The 16,361-nt window shown below is 31.9% G+C and overlaps 1 protein-coding gene across 4 annotated transcripts in view; it reads left to right on the forward strand.

Annotated features, from left to right (window-relative positions):
* The window catches only part of LOC143054902 (baculoviral IAP repeat-containing protein 7-A-like), a 28,094-nt gene extending 13,962 nt beyond the window's left edge, over positions 1–14,132 (forward strand). Inside the window, exons 1-5 of one of the 4 annotated variants that reach the window (XM_076227997.1) lie at positions 7,324–7,358; positions 10,289–11,855; positions 11,993–12,206; positions 13,042–13,230; positions 13,462–14,132. In XM_076227997.1, coding sequence (XP_076084112.1) covers positions 10,314–11,855; positions 11,993–12,206; positions 13,042–13,230; positions 13,462–13,658 — 2,142 coding nt within the window. In that variant the 5' untranslated portion in view covers positions 7,324–7,358; positions 10,289–10,313 and the 3' untranslated portion in view covers positions 13,659–14,132. Of the gene's footprint in view, positions 1–7,323; positions 7,359–10,288; positions 11,856–11,992; positions 12,209–13,041; positions 13,231–13,461 lie in introns of those variants that run through there. The other 3 variants (XM_076228002.1, XM_076227999.1, XM_076227998.1) reach the window with 3 other exon arrangements.
* The last annotated feature ends 2,229 nt before the right edge of the window (positions 14,133–16,361 follow it).

A 16,361-nucleotide genomic window follows, 5' to 3' on the forward strand; every position in this document is an offset into this window, starting at 1 on the left:
TTTAGTTTGACTGTCCTTCTGGTATCTTTCGTCCCTCTTTTACACAGTATTCAGTAACTATGGGCTTGCATACATTTGAGCATTCCTAGAAATTACATCATATGCATGCTATAAAGTAATTCAAAGCAGAAACATGGTATTATATTGTTTTCATTACATCCGAGCATTCTTTGATATTAGATTATATGCTTTAGAATAAATCAAAGCAGGCAGGCTAAACGTGGGATTGTATGTATTCATCTCTTCTGAGCATTCAATCACATGCTATTATTTTGTATACAGTAACTCAGAGCATTCATTCACGTTCTATTATATGGTATCAATAACTCCGAGAACTCCTTCCTGGCGTATAACATTTTATTAAGTTACTATGAGTATTCCCCCACGTGGTATGGCATTTTGTTTAATAACACCGAGCATTTCTTTACGTGGTTTTATATGGTATACACTCCTAGCACTCCTTTAAATGTATGGTTTTTATGATATACAGTAACTCCTAGCATGATCTTGTGTGGTATTATATGGTATTCAGTAACTTTGAGATTCCTTCACGTGGTATTATATTGTATTCAGTAACTCCGAGCATTCCCTCACGTGGTATAATATTGTATTCAGTAACTCTGAGATTCCTTCACGTGGTACTATATTGTCTTCAGTTACTCTGAGATTCCTTCACATGGGATGATATTGTATTTAGTAACTCTGAGATTCCTTTACGTTGTATAATAATGTATTCAGTAATTCTTAGATTACTTACGGTGGTATCATATTGTATTCAGTAACTCCGAGATTCCTTCACGTGGTGTTATATTGTATGCAGTAACTCTGAGATTCCTTCACGTGGTATTATATGGTATTTATTAACTCTGTTTTTTATTGTTTTTTGTTTTTTTTTAATGTTACCTTTGTGTTATAAATCATGTTTATCATTGTATATATGTACCTCATGTTACACATATATGTGTCTGAGCGTTGCTTTACAATAAAATCTTGAAATCTTGAAATCTTCATTCACTTGGTATATATTAGTAACTCCGAGTATTCCGTCACGTGGTATTATATGATATTTAGTAACTTTGAGATTCATTCACTTGGTATTATATTGTATTCAGTAACTCTGAGATTCTTTTGCGTGGTATTATATTGTATTCAGTAACTATGAACGTTCCTTCACGTGGTATTATTTTGTATTCAGTAACTAAGAGCATACCTTAACATGTTATTATATGGTATTAATTAACTCTGAGAATCCTGCACGGGGTATAATATTGAATTCAGTAACTAAGAGCATTCCTTCACGCGGTATTATATGGTATTCAGTAACTCTGGGATTCCTTCGCCTGGTATAATATGGTATTCAGTAACTCTGAAATTCCTTCACGTGGTATTATACTGTACTCAGTAACTAAGAGCTTCCTGCACGTGGTATTATATTGTATTCAGTAACTGTGTGATTCTTTCACGCGGTATTATATTGTATTCAGTAGCTCTGAGATTCCTTACGGTGGTAATATATTGTATTCAGTAACTCAGAGTATTCCCCCACGTGGTATTTAATGGTAATCATTGACTCTGAGCCTCATTCACTTGATAATATATTGTATTCAGTAGCTCTGAGATTCCTGCACGTGGTATTATATTGTATTCAGTAACTCTGAGATTCCTTCACGTGGTATTATATTGTATTCAGTAGCTCTGAGATCCCTGCACGTGGTATTATATTATATTCAGTAACTCCGAGAATTCCTTCACGTGGTATTATATTGTACTCAGTAGCTCTGTGATTCCTGCACGTCGTATTTTATTGTATTCAGTAACTCTGAGATTCCTTCACGTGGTATTATATGGTATTTAGTAACTTTTAGATTCATTCACGTGGTATTATATTGTATTCAGTATCTCTAAGCTTCATTCACGTGGTATTATATTGTATTCAGTAACTCTGAGATTCTTTCGCGTGGTACTATATTGTATTCAGTAACTATGATTATTCTATATTGGAATTATTTTAGTAGGTTTCTCTATATGAATTGGATTTTGAATAAAAAAGCATATTCACCTGAGAAAGTGTTATTCACCGGGCTAAACGTCACGCGCTTTTACATGCAACGTTATGGTAAAATGTTTCGTGTAAAAATTTGTTTTGGTATATGTTTGTCATTAAATACATTTTCTTTTCTCGGAATATGGAATAAAACAATTACTGTCTTTTGTTTTGGTAAATATGGGGTTTTATTGACTTTTGAAAAACTGATATTCACTTCGGCCGTCGGCCTCAGTGAATATCATTTTTTTCAAAAGTCAATAAAACCGCATATTTACCTCATCAAAAGACAGTAATTGTATAACATTCCTTCACGTGGTATTATATTGTATTCAGTAACTAAGAGTATTCCTTAACATGGTATTATATTATATTAAGTAACTATGAAAATTCCTTCATGTGGTATTATGTTGTATTCAGTAACTAAGAGCACTCCTTAACGTTGTATTATATGGTATTCAGTAACTCTGAGATTCCTTCGCGTGGTATTATATTGTATTCAGTAACTCAGAGTATTCCCTCACGTGCTATTATATTGTATTCAGTAACTCGGAGTATTCCCTCACGTGATATTATATGATTCCGCCACATGGTATTATATGGTATTCAGTAATTCAGAGTATTTCCTCGCGTGGTATTATTCAGTAACTCAAAGGTCCAAGGCATCACTTGAGTTGGTAATATATTTAGTCAATTACTTACGAACATTCAATGATGTGATATTATATAGTCTTCAGTACTCCGAACTTTCTTTGGTATAGTATAATATGGTATTTTGTAGCACCCAACATTACTTAATATGTTATTATATGGTATATCGGTACTCCGAAAGTTTTCAATGGTTTTATCACGGATAATTTAGTCGCTTATTTAATAGAGAGAAAAAAACGGAAGTAATATAATTTTATTCTTATATTAAGTATCCGGTGTATCTCGTGTATCTTGTGTATCTCGTGTATCTTTACGAAAATTCTGATACGAGACAGACGGACTAACGAACAGACGAAAACACAGAACGGAAAACTTAATGCAACTCGATTACTATCATAGTCGGAGAATCAATAAATAAAGAATCAAACATATTGACATGATCACAATAATATCATTGATATCATCGTCTGTGTGAAATAGCAGTTTCTGTCACTTAATAATCGTTTAAGTTATATTTTTAAGTATAACTAATAAAATTAGATCTCTTTTCCTCTGAAAATTTTGCTTTGACGAACAGGAAATATATTGAACTACATGTAACCACAAGTGCTACTATTCTATCCTCCTTTAGTTTCATTAAGGAGAAACTGGAAATTTGTTTTATAAATTCAATCAAAGGAACCGGCGTAACCTAATTTGATCAATACTTGCAAAAGTACATTCGTGTAGGAGAAGTTAAAGTCAAATAGTACTTATGAGGATAATACACCATCCGTTTTAACATCCATTTAACAGAAAATTATTGATATATATCATGACTTACATACATCACAACTTTAATTCACAACTGCATAACTTTGATTTACTCTAGGAAGAGATAAGAAGATGAAAAGTCAACCCGAAATAAATCATACTACATTTTTGTATTTGAAACTTAATAATCGTGTAAATGCCTAGTTATATATAATAGTTAATATCTTTTATAGTAAATAATCGTGTAAATTTCTAGTAAATACCTTTTGTAGAATAGCTTAGAATTTAAGTTATAATTTCTGTGACAAATTTTCATTCACGAACAGAAAATATACAGTTAGGCACTCACTAGACTAGTGCTACCAGGCAGTCACACATCTTTTTTTTTTAATATATATTAATGAGTAATGTGATTTTTTTAAATCAATTTAACACCAACAAATTAAAACTAATATGTATAAAACTTACAACAGTTTAAGCTTGTTAAATTTTTCTCATTTCTTTATGTTATTAGACCTTTATTCTGCAGTTTGCTTTTTATTCTCAATTCTCTATTCTGTACACCTCACCAAGCCCTCGTATAAGTGGTATGTGATATCCGTTACATATTAGATTATTTGTTATCTTACGTACGCAATGTTATTCAACTTCGTACTTTATTGATCACTTACAGACGGCCATCTCTTGATGGCCTCAAACAAAACGAGAACAACCAAGCCCAAGCACATTAATGACTTAAATGGACCCTATAAATATAAAAACCACTTCCGACCTCTATGTTGGAAAATACGACCTGCGACCTTACCGGTACATTTCCCTTTAAAACGACCTCGCGACAAATTTAAAAGCGACCTTGCGACCTGAGGGGGGTATCCTGTGGGAGCCTCTTTATTTGGCTTTTCTTTATTTTTTTTGTTATTCGTTCGTCAGTGATGAGACTTTTGTAGACGAAATTCGCGCCTTGCGTACATAATTTTAATCATTTTATCCAAGATCAGCCAGTTTTTATGCCTTTATTTGGTATTTGATTCAGAATATTATTCCTCGATTGCAACTGATATATGATATATATTGGTGTCCTTCACAACTGTTTTCTGCTATTTGGTTGGTTAGTTGTCTCTTTGACACACCATCCATTTCATTCATATTAATGATATTATATGAATACATTATGAATAAAGTTGAAAAGGTGAACACAGCGTCATGCAGTATTTTCAGTGGGACATTCCGTCAATCCCTTACTGTGAATTAATTAATTATTATTATTCGTTGGATACCAATTTTCGTAGGTTTCGTGGGTACAGGTGAACTACGAATTCATATGCTCAACGAATAACAAATTTTCGATAGGCTTTGTACACAGATATCGGCAAACCACGAATTCAAGTATCCACGAAAATGCAATGTTTCCTCATTCCACGAAAATTGATACCCACGAACATATATGAATCCACAGTAATATACAAAGAATGAGGAAGATATTAAGTTTTTTCTGTCAATGGGTAAAAGGATTTATATGAGTAGTAAACTGAAATATACACTTCCTTGTCCTTGTACTTAAACAAAAGAAAGTCCCAGTACATTCACAAATATAGTTTCTTGTAATAAAGGTACCTAGAAATGAAAACCCCTTTCTAAGGTTGGGTGATATTTGAATAGTTATAGGAAAATAAGCGGAATTAAAGGAACTTTTTATGCTAACATATAAAATATTTGATCCTATGAAGTAAACATAATTCTGTCTGAATAAAGTAGATTAGAACAGTTGAAAATAGTATTAGAATGACATTGGATTGATTATATATACGTTGAATATCCATACAACATTTTTACTGGATAACAAAAGTAAGGATACACTTTTAAAAATACTTTTTTTAATGATTTTATAACGGTTGATAATTTTGATTTTTTATGAACAGTTAATGTATTGGACTTTCGGCATATGTACCCAATAATAAATAATTAGACAACACAAGTTTAGTTTGCTACTATTTTTAAAGCACCTTATCTAGATAGAATAATTGTCTTGTTTTATTATTAAAAATCGCTAGCAAATGGTTAAACAACGCACATAATCCAGGCCTCTTTTCCACACATTCAATCTGTCTTACTGCCAATGGAGTGATCGAAGTATAACGACTTATAAAGTACATGGTACTATACACACTTATTATAGCAATAAAGATACTTTTTTCATATTTTGTTTTCTTCAGTAATGTGTAAGAGCCGAGCATCCCATTTGTCAGGAGAATGTGTGGCTCAAACGAAAACAACTTAGTTTACTTGTACAAGTGGTTGTAGGATTTGGAACTTTGCCCTTTTAATAATGAGAAAAAATCGGTCTTCGCATTAATTTTGTGCTTTCGATGTTAAGTTTTGAATAATAAATTTCTAAAACTATTTTTGAATAATTGAATGATATTAGAAAAAGTCATATTATGTACTTAGGAATCTGATGTACAGTAGTTGCCGTTTGTTTATGTAATATATACGTGTTTCTCGTTTCTCGTTTTGTTTATATAGATTAGACCGTTGGTTTTCTGGTTTGAATGGTTTTACACTAGTAATTTTGGGGCCCTTTATAGCTTGTTGTTCGGTGTGAGCCAAGGCTCCGTGTTGAAGGCCGTACTTTAACCTATAATGGTTTACTTTTTAAATTGTTATTTGGATGGAGAGTTGTCTCATTGGCACTCAAACCACATCTTCCTATATCTATTAGACCATTATTACAAATATAGTTACAAATGTATGTTTCAAATTCTCCAAAAGCAGATAAATTTTCGTGCGAGTTGTAAGACACAGGAGCTCTTAATTTTTTACAAAAAATCTTACGACTATAATTGATCGTAAGTTATACTGAAATGTTCATGGATTTCGAGTTGTTGTACTCGTAAGTTTATAACGTGAATCGAATCCCTGGGTCGTATCGATCCGAACTTGAGGATCCGATACCCGTTCCTTCCAAACGTTTGATTATAAACATTACATTATATTATTGATAACAAGAATTTAATAGGAGATATATGAACAAGACAAAAATGTTTATCCTAAGTAGGGAAGATATAAAAAAAACAATGTAGGATAGGCTTCTTTTTTTTTAAATTTACATAGTTTTTTTCACTGACCCCCACCCCTTCTAACTTAATTTGAGAAAAATTAAGTGATTGACCAGTATGGATATATAATGTTAAGTCGATTTTGGATAAACAAAACTTGCAGCAATTCCCCCCCCCCCCCCCCAAAAAAAAAAAAAAAAAAAAAACAACAAAAAAACCCCCAACAACATCGATTTGATTTAAGTATTTTTTGTTGATCTTTTGATGTCGTCCCTATAAAGTAAAACAATTATACTAATTTTCCAGATTATACTTACAAAATGAAATATGTTATAATACCTTTATTTGTTTGTTATTCTAAATTCCCTAAGTTAGCTAGTCCATTTTCTAATTTAACAAACACTTCATAGCTTGTTGACCTTTGTATGACGTACTTGTATGCTTACTGTTTATTTATGTCATGTAATTTTCGTCTATATTAAACTATCCATGACATCACACTTAATTTTGAAAGACTACGTCATTCTAATATCTATGCAGCTTTATATCTATAGAACTTGAAACAAGTCAAAAACTTTTACTCTTAAAAAAAAAGGATAGATACGTTATATATTTATTTTCCATGTTATACGGACTATGTAACTAATACCTTTATTGCGTTTGTTAACCATTCTAAATTCCATGTCTAACATATTAAAAACTTATTTTCACCGGACTTTACCCCCCCAATGACATAACACACTTATATTTAGAAATACGTCATTCGAGTGTATATGTATATATATCAGGTTATTTTACTGTTTCGTCATTATGAACATGAGTCAGTGAAGGAACCACCAACCTATTTAAAAAAGGTAAACCCCGTATATATTTGAATATACCTGTGTACATATTTCGATTTGGAAGGATTTGAATAATGTTGATTCGTCTTTAATCACAACATATTATAAATACTTTATATAAATTGTGACATATACACAAACTACAAATACTTTTCTTGTACATATATATGTTATATATACGAACGTACAAACTTTACCTTACAAACAGGAAGAAAGACTACGTACACTGGTCGAGCTTTCTCTATTACAACTATTTTTATTTTATTTACCGATTCAACGAAAATTATGTCTCATTTTACAATTACATGACCTATAGTTGTTTAAAATTGCTGTATCATTTTGGTCTCTTTTACAGAGTTGTCTCATTTGCCATCATTTCACATCTTTTTTATATTTACGTTTAAGGTTAACCTTTACAACCCTACATATATATAGAATAGAATATATAACAGTACTAATTATTTTTACGTTTTTATCCTTTTTGTTACGCCTATCATAGCTAACAATGCAAGGTTTTGTTTACTACGTTTATCTAAAATGTATATTGGCTAATATCTAGGAACTACCAACCCATTAAAAAAGGTATACCTCATATATATTTGAATATACCTGTGTATATATTGTGATTTGGAAGGATTTGAATAATGTTGATCCGTCTTTAAAGGGGCACTATATATAGCTATACGAGATATATACAAAATCTAAAGTTTTTTGATTTTTTTCTGTTCAATCAATAATGAAAGTGAAATAGTGAAATAACAATTCGCTTTTTGCAGTCAAAAAGGTTCAATTTTGTCAAATTACGCTAACAAACATTGATAATTAGTAATTCACTTGCAAGTGAATGACTCGACCTCTTAAAATCCGTATTCATGTGAACTTCAATATGACTGACCCCTAGCTAGAGATTGACAACGCATGCATTGAACGTGTATTGGTTATTTAAAGAAAAGGAATGTCAACAATGAAAGTGAAACTACGGTAAATCATTTGATTACTAATTCGATGCACATAAAATCATTCTTATACGGTTAAAACAATGAGAAACATCTATTTTTAATCTATAAAATTAAATCAAACAGACCTATAAAAATCCAATTGCACGTGTTTGTCTTATCTATTCATATCTTTATTCATGTTCACATCGCTTATATAGCCATCTGAGGTCAAATCGATAGTTAATTAGATGGCGTCTGGACTAAAATACACACAAAACAAACCTATATATTATCTACCCCATGCTCTGTAAACTGTTTGTTTTAGACTTTTGATAGTTTGGATAAATGTTTTACATGACTTTCGCGAGTAGAAAAATATCGCGAAGTTAAATCGTCGCGAATATGTAAAACTTGGATCTTTCATTATTAAAGAACATCAAGTTAATTAGAAAATCGCGAAATTAAATTGTCGCGAAATGGACTCGAAAGGGCTAAACGCGAAATAAAGTATCCGCGAAAATAAGTTGGTTTCAGTATGAGAATTTGAGTCAAATCGGTGACCATGAATTTGACAGCTAGTGCCCCTTTAAAATATACAGTAGCTAATACCTGTGCTATTTGGTGTGTTTTGCCTATTCGGCAATTATGCTGTATTGAACTTGGCATCATGTATTCGGGTTTAGTTTTCTGTAATAAGTTAATACTTTAGTTTCATTATGAATATATCTTTCACATTCATTTGTTAAAATTTACTGTTTGCAATAACATGAATCGTTCTATATAATAGTGTTCTTATCCCGGGCATATTACAATGCCGTATTTAGCAAAACCTTTTCAACTTTTGATCTTCAGTGCTGTACAACTTTGTACTTTTTTCACTTTCGGTCTTGTATATCTGGGCGTTATGTATTCGGGTTTAGTTTTCTGGAATCAGTTTTCTGTAATTAGTTTTTACTTCAGTTTCATTATGTACATGTATATCTCTTTCATATTCATTTGTTAAAATTTACTGTTTGCAATAGTGTGAATTGTTTTATATAATATGAATGTTCTTATCCTGGGCATACAAACAATGCCGTATTTGGCAAAACCTTTTCAACTTTAGATCTTCAGTGCTGTACAATTTTGTATTTTTTTTTCGTCACTGGTGAGTCTCGTGTGGACTAGACGCGTTTTTGGCGTATTGAATTTTAAACCTGATGCTTTTTGTTATCTATTAATCATGCTTTTCTTTGTCTAATATGTTCTGCTTTTTATTTGTATTGTAGTCCTGTAATATTTTGTTTTCATTTCAATGTTATATTGAACTGTGCTATTAAAGTGCGAGGTTTGGCATGCCTTAAAACCAGGTTCAACCCACCACTTTTATTCCCCTTTAAAAGTGTCCTGTACCAAGTCAGGAAGATGGTCATTGTTATAATATTGTTCGTTTCTGTGTGTGTGTTGCATTTTAACGTTGAGTCGTTTCTGTTTTCTCTTAATTTTGAGATAAGACGTGGCACGGTACTTGTCTATCCCATATTTATGTATTTGGTTTTGATGTTATATTTGTTATTCTCGTGGTGTATTGTCTGTTGCTTGGTCCGTTTCTGTGTGCTGTTGCGTTTCGGTGTTGTGTCGTTGTTCTCCTCTTATATTTAATGCGTTTCCCTCGGTTTTGGTTTGTTGCCCCGATTTTGTTTTTTGTCCATGGATTTATGAGTTTTGAACAGCGGTATACTACTGTTGCCTTTATATATACCACATCTCATTTTATTTATACTGTTCAGAACAAAATTTGTCTTTTGGCCGCTTTGACTTGTCTACAATTACTGAATTAGTTTATATTATGTTGCTTGTCGTATTTCATTGTGAGACATATATATGAACTTGTTGAAATTGCGTTTCCGTTGAAGAAAAGTAGTTGATTGTCAACAGAATATTAAAAGCACATTCTATAATAATTTTCATAAGTGATTAAAATACAACATATAATAATTCAGCTTTTTATTTTTATTTTAATAGAAAATTGAGACGACAGAAAAGAGACATGTGTAAATCTTCAACAGGATTCCCAGCAGATGTAGCCGGCAGGAAAGCTTCAGAAAGAAACACATACCCTATAGTGTCTTCAACGCAGATATTTAAAAGGTCAACCAGTGTTATTGTTTGCAAGGATGAGGTTGATAGACTAGAAAATCTTCAAAGTATTTCAAAAATAAAATCAAGTACATTGCGAATACACCTCAAGCTAAACCAACAGAAGAATAGTAATGTAGGGGTTTTGCAACCGTCCATGAGGACAGAATTAGTAGACACAGAGACAAATGAAAGAACCTTAAAAAATAGGTCGAATACTAAGAACCTCAGCTTTCAAGAGGAATTACACATAATTAAAGAAACATTAGACGAAGTTGAAACGTTGATAGATGCACAGTCTAAAAGGAACGAAAAGATTTCTTCAAATTTTCACAGTTACTTGAAATCGGAAGAAGAAATCAATGTAGAATCACCTAAACGTTCCAAGGGTCTGTTCGACTTATTAGACTATTTATTAATGCTTCAATGGTTACCAAAGCAGTATCTAAATATATTGCCAGTGACCTTGAATACGTATTTCGATAGCTTATCTTCTGGTAGTGCAATATCTACAGACGAATCCATGTCAAATGGTCTTCTACGACTTCATTCATTCAACAATTTCCCTCGAACCGTAGACATATTTGTAAGTAATCTATCTAAAGCAGGATTTTATTTCACAGGGAACGATGATAACGTACAGTGTTACGCATGTGGAATAACATACCGGAACTGGAAACGTGGCGATATTCCGTTAGAAATACACAGACGACTCTCACCCTTATGTCCCCATCTTCGAAACTGTAATTCTGTTGCTATAGATACAAATAGACAGCAACACATAACTTCTCAAGATGCAAGATTAAGAAATATACCAACACAATCTGTTTCCATACCAAGCATTACTTTACAACAATCTATAGGAATACAACAAAGTGGGTTGTCTGAGGATAGAAATTTAAGGCCCATAACGCAAAATTCTACAATTGATTTAAGCGGAGCAACAGGGCAAACTCAATCAATTGGGAATGATACTATCAGATACGCGGAACCGAAACCAAACAGGAATGCAGTCAATTTGGAACATGATGATAACAATAAAGACACATTCTCAGAACCAGAAGTGAATAACACTCTTACTCATGGAGCATGTGGCTGTTATGAATCATCAAGTTCAAGCCGAATAAGTAACAATACCACTTCTTCATTTGATATCGATTTAGATAATCCCAGATACCCGAATTACGCTGCTTTACAAGTGAGAATCAGCTCCTTTCAGGGATGGCCGTCCTATTTAGACCAGACACCAAAACAAATGGCAACAGCTGGTTTCCTGTTTGCTGGTTACCAGGACTACACTAGATGTTTCTTCTGTGGCGGTGGACTTCGAAATTGGGAAGCAGGTGACGATCCATGGGTGGAACATGCTAGATGGTTTCCGAAGTGCTCTTACCTACGTCAGAACAAGGGTGATAGGTTTATAAAAGCCGTTCAAGATAAACATGAACAATTGGTAAGTAAATTAAATAGGCTTGATATTTATTTACTAGGAAGTTAAACCATACCATTCACTTTCAATATCTTCATTTCCATCATTTAAATCATAATAAATTCATTCTACATTTACATGTGAATAATATTTAATTTAAGAACAAAGAAGAAAGTAAGAAAAGTGACCAAATTACATCCTTTCAAAAGACAGAAACAACTCAAAATGTCCCTCATTTACATTCACACAGTAATCCACAACAAAGTAGCAGTTCCAGCTATCTTGATACAGCAGCAGCCAGGAGTGTCTTAGAGATGGGATACACACAAGAACAGGTGCTTCGAGTTATCCAGCAATTATTACCGGATAAACCAGGTATATATATAAACTTAAACTCAATGAGATGAGAGTAATACAAAAGCGGGCCGTTACTCTTAATATTGCAACTTCAGAAACTATGCATGAATGTATAACATCAATTTCTCTATGCATTGAATGTTCAGGGAGTAATCTGAAGTAAAAAGGGAAATAACAAAAATAACGAACTCCAAAGAAACTTTAAATAGAAAAAATCTTTATCAAGAAGCAAGTTCAAAGCTCAAACACAACTGTCATATTCCTGACATCTCATATAAGTTATTTCCTTTTTTAGAAAGTGGTAGATAACACCTGGTTGTTGTCTGCTCTTTAGTCAAGTTCTTGTCTCTTTGACATATTCCCCAATTCCATTTCCATTCTCAATTTTTTTTATAGCTAGCTTAACCTCTCACTTGTATCTCAGAAATCCATTATATCGACAAGAAGAACTAACCAAAAACAAATTGAATACATCGCGTACAGTCTCAGCAAACTATTGACAATTTATTGAACCATCATGAGCATACAATAAACGTGTCAATGTTTTTACCCATATAAGCTTAAACACATCTTTTATACTTTTTACTCATATTTTGACTCTTATATTTCTTATGTCTGTTTAGTTCACGCATTGTAAATATAACAGAATTTAATGAAACTGTCAACAAAGTGAGAGGTTTAGCGCTATAAAATCAGGTTTAATCCGACATTTTCTACATTTGAAAATGCCAGTACCAAGTCAGGAATATGACAGTTTTCGATGTGTTTTGTCATTAAAACTTGCCATGTGATTATGGACTTTCCAATTTAATTTTCCTCTGAGTTCAGTATTTTGATCTTACTTTTGTTTTAGGTGGAACATACACAGCAACTGATATCATGAGTATTTTACTGGAGAATGATCAACCGAACAGTTCTGCTGACTCAGCTAATGCAGTCAGGAACGATTCATCTGCTAATGATTTGTCACTTAATGCAACTACACAAGGAAATAATATACCTGAACCCCTTATAAATGATTCGAGTGAATCAAATTTAGACGGTAAGTCATATTTATTGATTTGTTATAACTGGGTTCTTAAAACGTTTCAAAATATTTAGACTCAAGAAAATGCTTTCTATCCATTTAAAGATGTACCTATATTCAACTTTTAATCAGATACTCCTTCTTGGTTAGCTGTGTCATCAAAATAATCATACGACATCTTCAGGATTTAAAATTTGAATCATTTTTCAAAATAGTGATTTTCTACTTGGAACCTTACTATTACAGATGCGGAGTCATTAATTGAAGAAAATAGACAGCTACGAGATCAACGTCTGTGTAAGATTTGTCTAGAATTGGATGCCTCCATAGCTTTCCTCCCTTGTGGACATTTAGTAAGTTGTTCCGACTGCGCACCAGCTTTGCGGAGGTGTCCAATGTGTAGGGCTTTTGTCAAAGGCACAGTCAAGACATTCCTGGTCTAACGTGGTTTTCATTTAGCAGACGCCATTCTATCATAAAACATTAAGTTAAATGTATATTGCCATTACGTTACCAGTAAACATCCTAATGTATAGCACCAGAGATAGGAAATGGTCATATCCAACGACAGTTTCATTATCCAATAGCTAAGTATAAGAAGATTAACACCCTTGTCTTAGTTAATCAAAATATGGCATTTTAACGTGAAGTATAATGATATCAAATAGCTAAGTATAAGAAGATTACTGAAATGGGGAAGTCAATCATAACAGACAAAATCAAGCAAAATCAAATTCTAATGCCACAACGTTTGTAACGTTCATTTTGATTGGATAACGTCACTTATCTACATGGCATCAATTGGAGCGTCAAAATTGCACGGGTTCCGACTGAAGAGATGAAAATACCACGAAGCAATGTGATCGGTTACAGAAAGCTAATTGCAAAGATGATTTTTATGCCATAATATACAAAATTGACATAAAAAAGCGAAAACAACATTTTAGTGAATCGATATTGACATAATTACCGTTATTTGAGTATATGAAAATAAAGAGAGATGGTATTGCCAATAAGACATCTCTCAACAAGAGAAAGACTGACACAGAAATTAATAGCTTTAGGCCTTTCAACATTTTGTTAAAGCCATACAAGAAATTCAGCTCTAATTTAAAAGGAATGACAAATTTAAGACATTTCAAACGAGAAAAATATCAGCCTTATTTATGTACAATATGATATTCAGCGACATACGACAACCACTAGATTGCGAGCTTCTTACTTATAGTAATACAAATATATTTGTCACCACATTTATACAAATGATTATGAGTCAGATTTAAACATACTTTTTTGGATAGTCAACTTTAATTTTACATTGAGACTCTGAGAAACAATTTCTATTTGAAAATATGGATATTGTCTTGGGACTATTAATTAAAAAAATAATTTATATATATTTACTGTTTTGTTACCTTCCTTTAACATGTACTTTCATTATTAGAGTCAAACTATCAGCCATTATTACAATGTATTATTATATCATGTTTTTATGTACATTGTGTATTACCTGTTTTGTTACCTCTCCCTTTTTTACCATAGTCTTTTATAAGAGTCTTACCAAAAGAAAATAATTTATTATAATATAATAATGTTTTATTTACATTTTTTACATATCTATTGTTTTGTTATCTTCCATTTAACATGTACTTTTATCAGAGTTATACTTTCATACATCATTATAATTTATTACGATATGATAGTGTTTTATATACATTTTCATAAATATTTACTGTTTTGTTACGTCTCCTTTACCATGTACTTTCATAAATATTATATTATCAGACATCATTTTAATTCATTATAATATAGTGCTTGACTGAAAATCTTGTTTGTCTTCCTTTAATTTTTATGGTTTGGCAACTTTTGTTTTAATTTGAATCTGTATGTATAGTCTGAGACTTGATCTTAGTTTTTATTTTATCAGTTATTATTGTTGATTGTTGTAAGATACCTCATTGTAAGTTTTTTGTTATTGTTTGATTTCTAAATACAATTTTTCATATTTTGTTATCTCATGGTTGTTTTTTATGTTATATTTTATTATTTAAACGTGTATGGCACGTACACAACAAAATAATTCGGTTATTTCTTTTTATAATACCTTTTAAGCACTATTTAATCCAACAGCTGTGGTTAAAACTTACCAACATATTCGAGTTTAAGAATATGTTTCCTTAATGCATATAGCTGTAATATATTGCCAGCTGATGCAATACTTTTTGCATTTGTTTTGGTTCTGGTCGTCAATATTTGATAAGTTCTTAATTAAGAATATATAAAAGCAACAATAGAAGAACTGGACAACCTCAAATACAAACGCCAACATACATAGAAACAGACTATTTGATTACAACTGCCATATACAGGACGTTTTAAGAATAAATAGTGGATTGATAAAACAAATCCGGGTTACAAACTAAAACTGAGGTAAACACTTTAAGGAAAACAACAAAACAGCAGAAACACTGAAGTGCAACAAAAAACCACAACGACAATGCAGCACACCCAGAAACGAACTATAAGAACTATAAGAACTATAAGAAACTGCTTTTATTGCAAGCCAAACTCCCGCTTTGATGCCAATGTTAAAAATACCGCTAAAATGACAATATAACTTGACAGGAATACAGTACAAATAAATGCAAGAAGACTTTGGACATTAATTAAGGACACATAAGTCGAACTTAGATAAATTAAAGTTACCCATTAATGAACTTACTATAATCTATAAATGTTTAATTTTAATGATATCTTTAAAGAGTATCTTGAATGAAATCCATTATTTTATCCTTAATTTTTGTCCCCGAGGGTATCACCAGTCCAGTTGTCAACACTTCGATGTTAACATGAATATCAATACGTAAGTAAGTATATCATTTATTATAGTGACATGTGTAGTATAAATAATATTACATAATAAGAATACAATAGTTCAATAAATTTACACCCGGCCCGTTGGACCTATAAGTCACTTTAAACTTATGTTCAAATTTGCATTACGAAATGTGATTGTTACTAATAATGTGGTCATTTTTATAAATTCCCTGTTTACAAAACTTTGAATTTTTTCGAAAACTAAGGATTTTCTTAAACAAGGCATAGATTACCTTAGCCGTATTTGGCACAACTTTTTGGAATTTTGG

The sequence above is a fragment of the Mytilus galloprovincialis genome, chromosome 12 (assembly GCF_965363235.1).
Source record: "Mytilus galloprovincialis chromosome 12, xbMytGall1.hap1.1, whole genome shotgun sequence".
NCBI classification, from domain to species: Eukaryota; Metazoa; Mollusca; class Bivalvia; order Mytilida; family Mytilidae; genus Mytilus; species Mytilus galloprovincialis.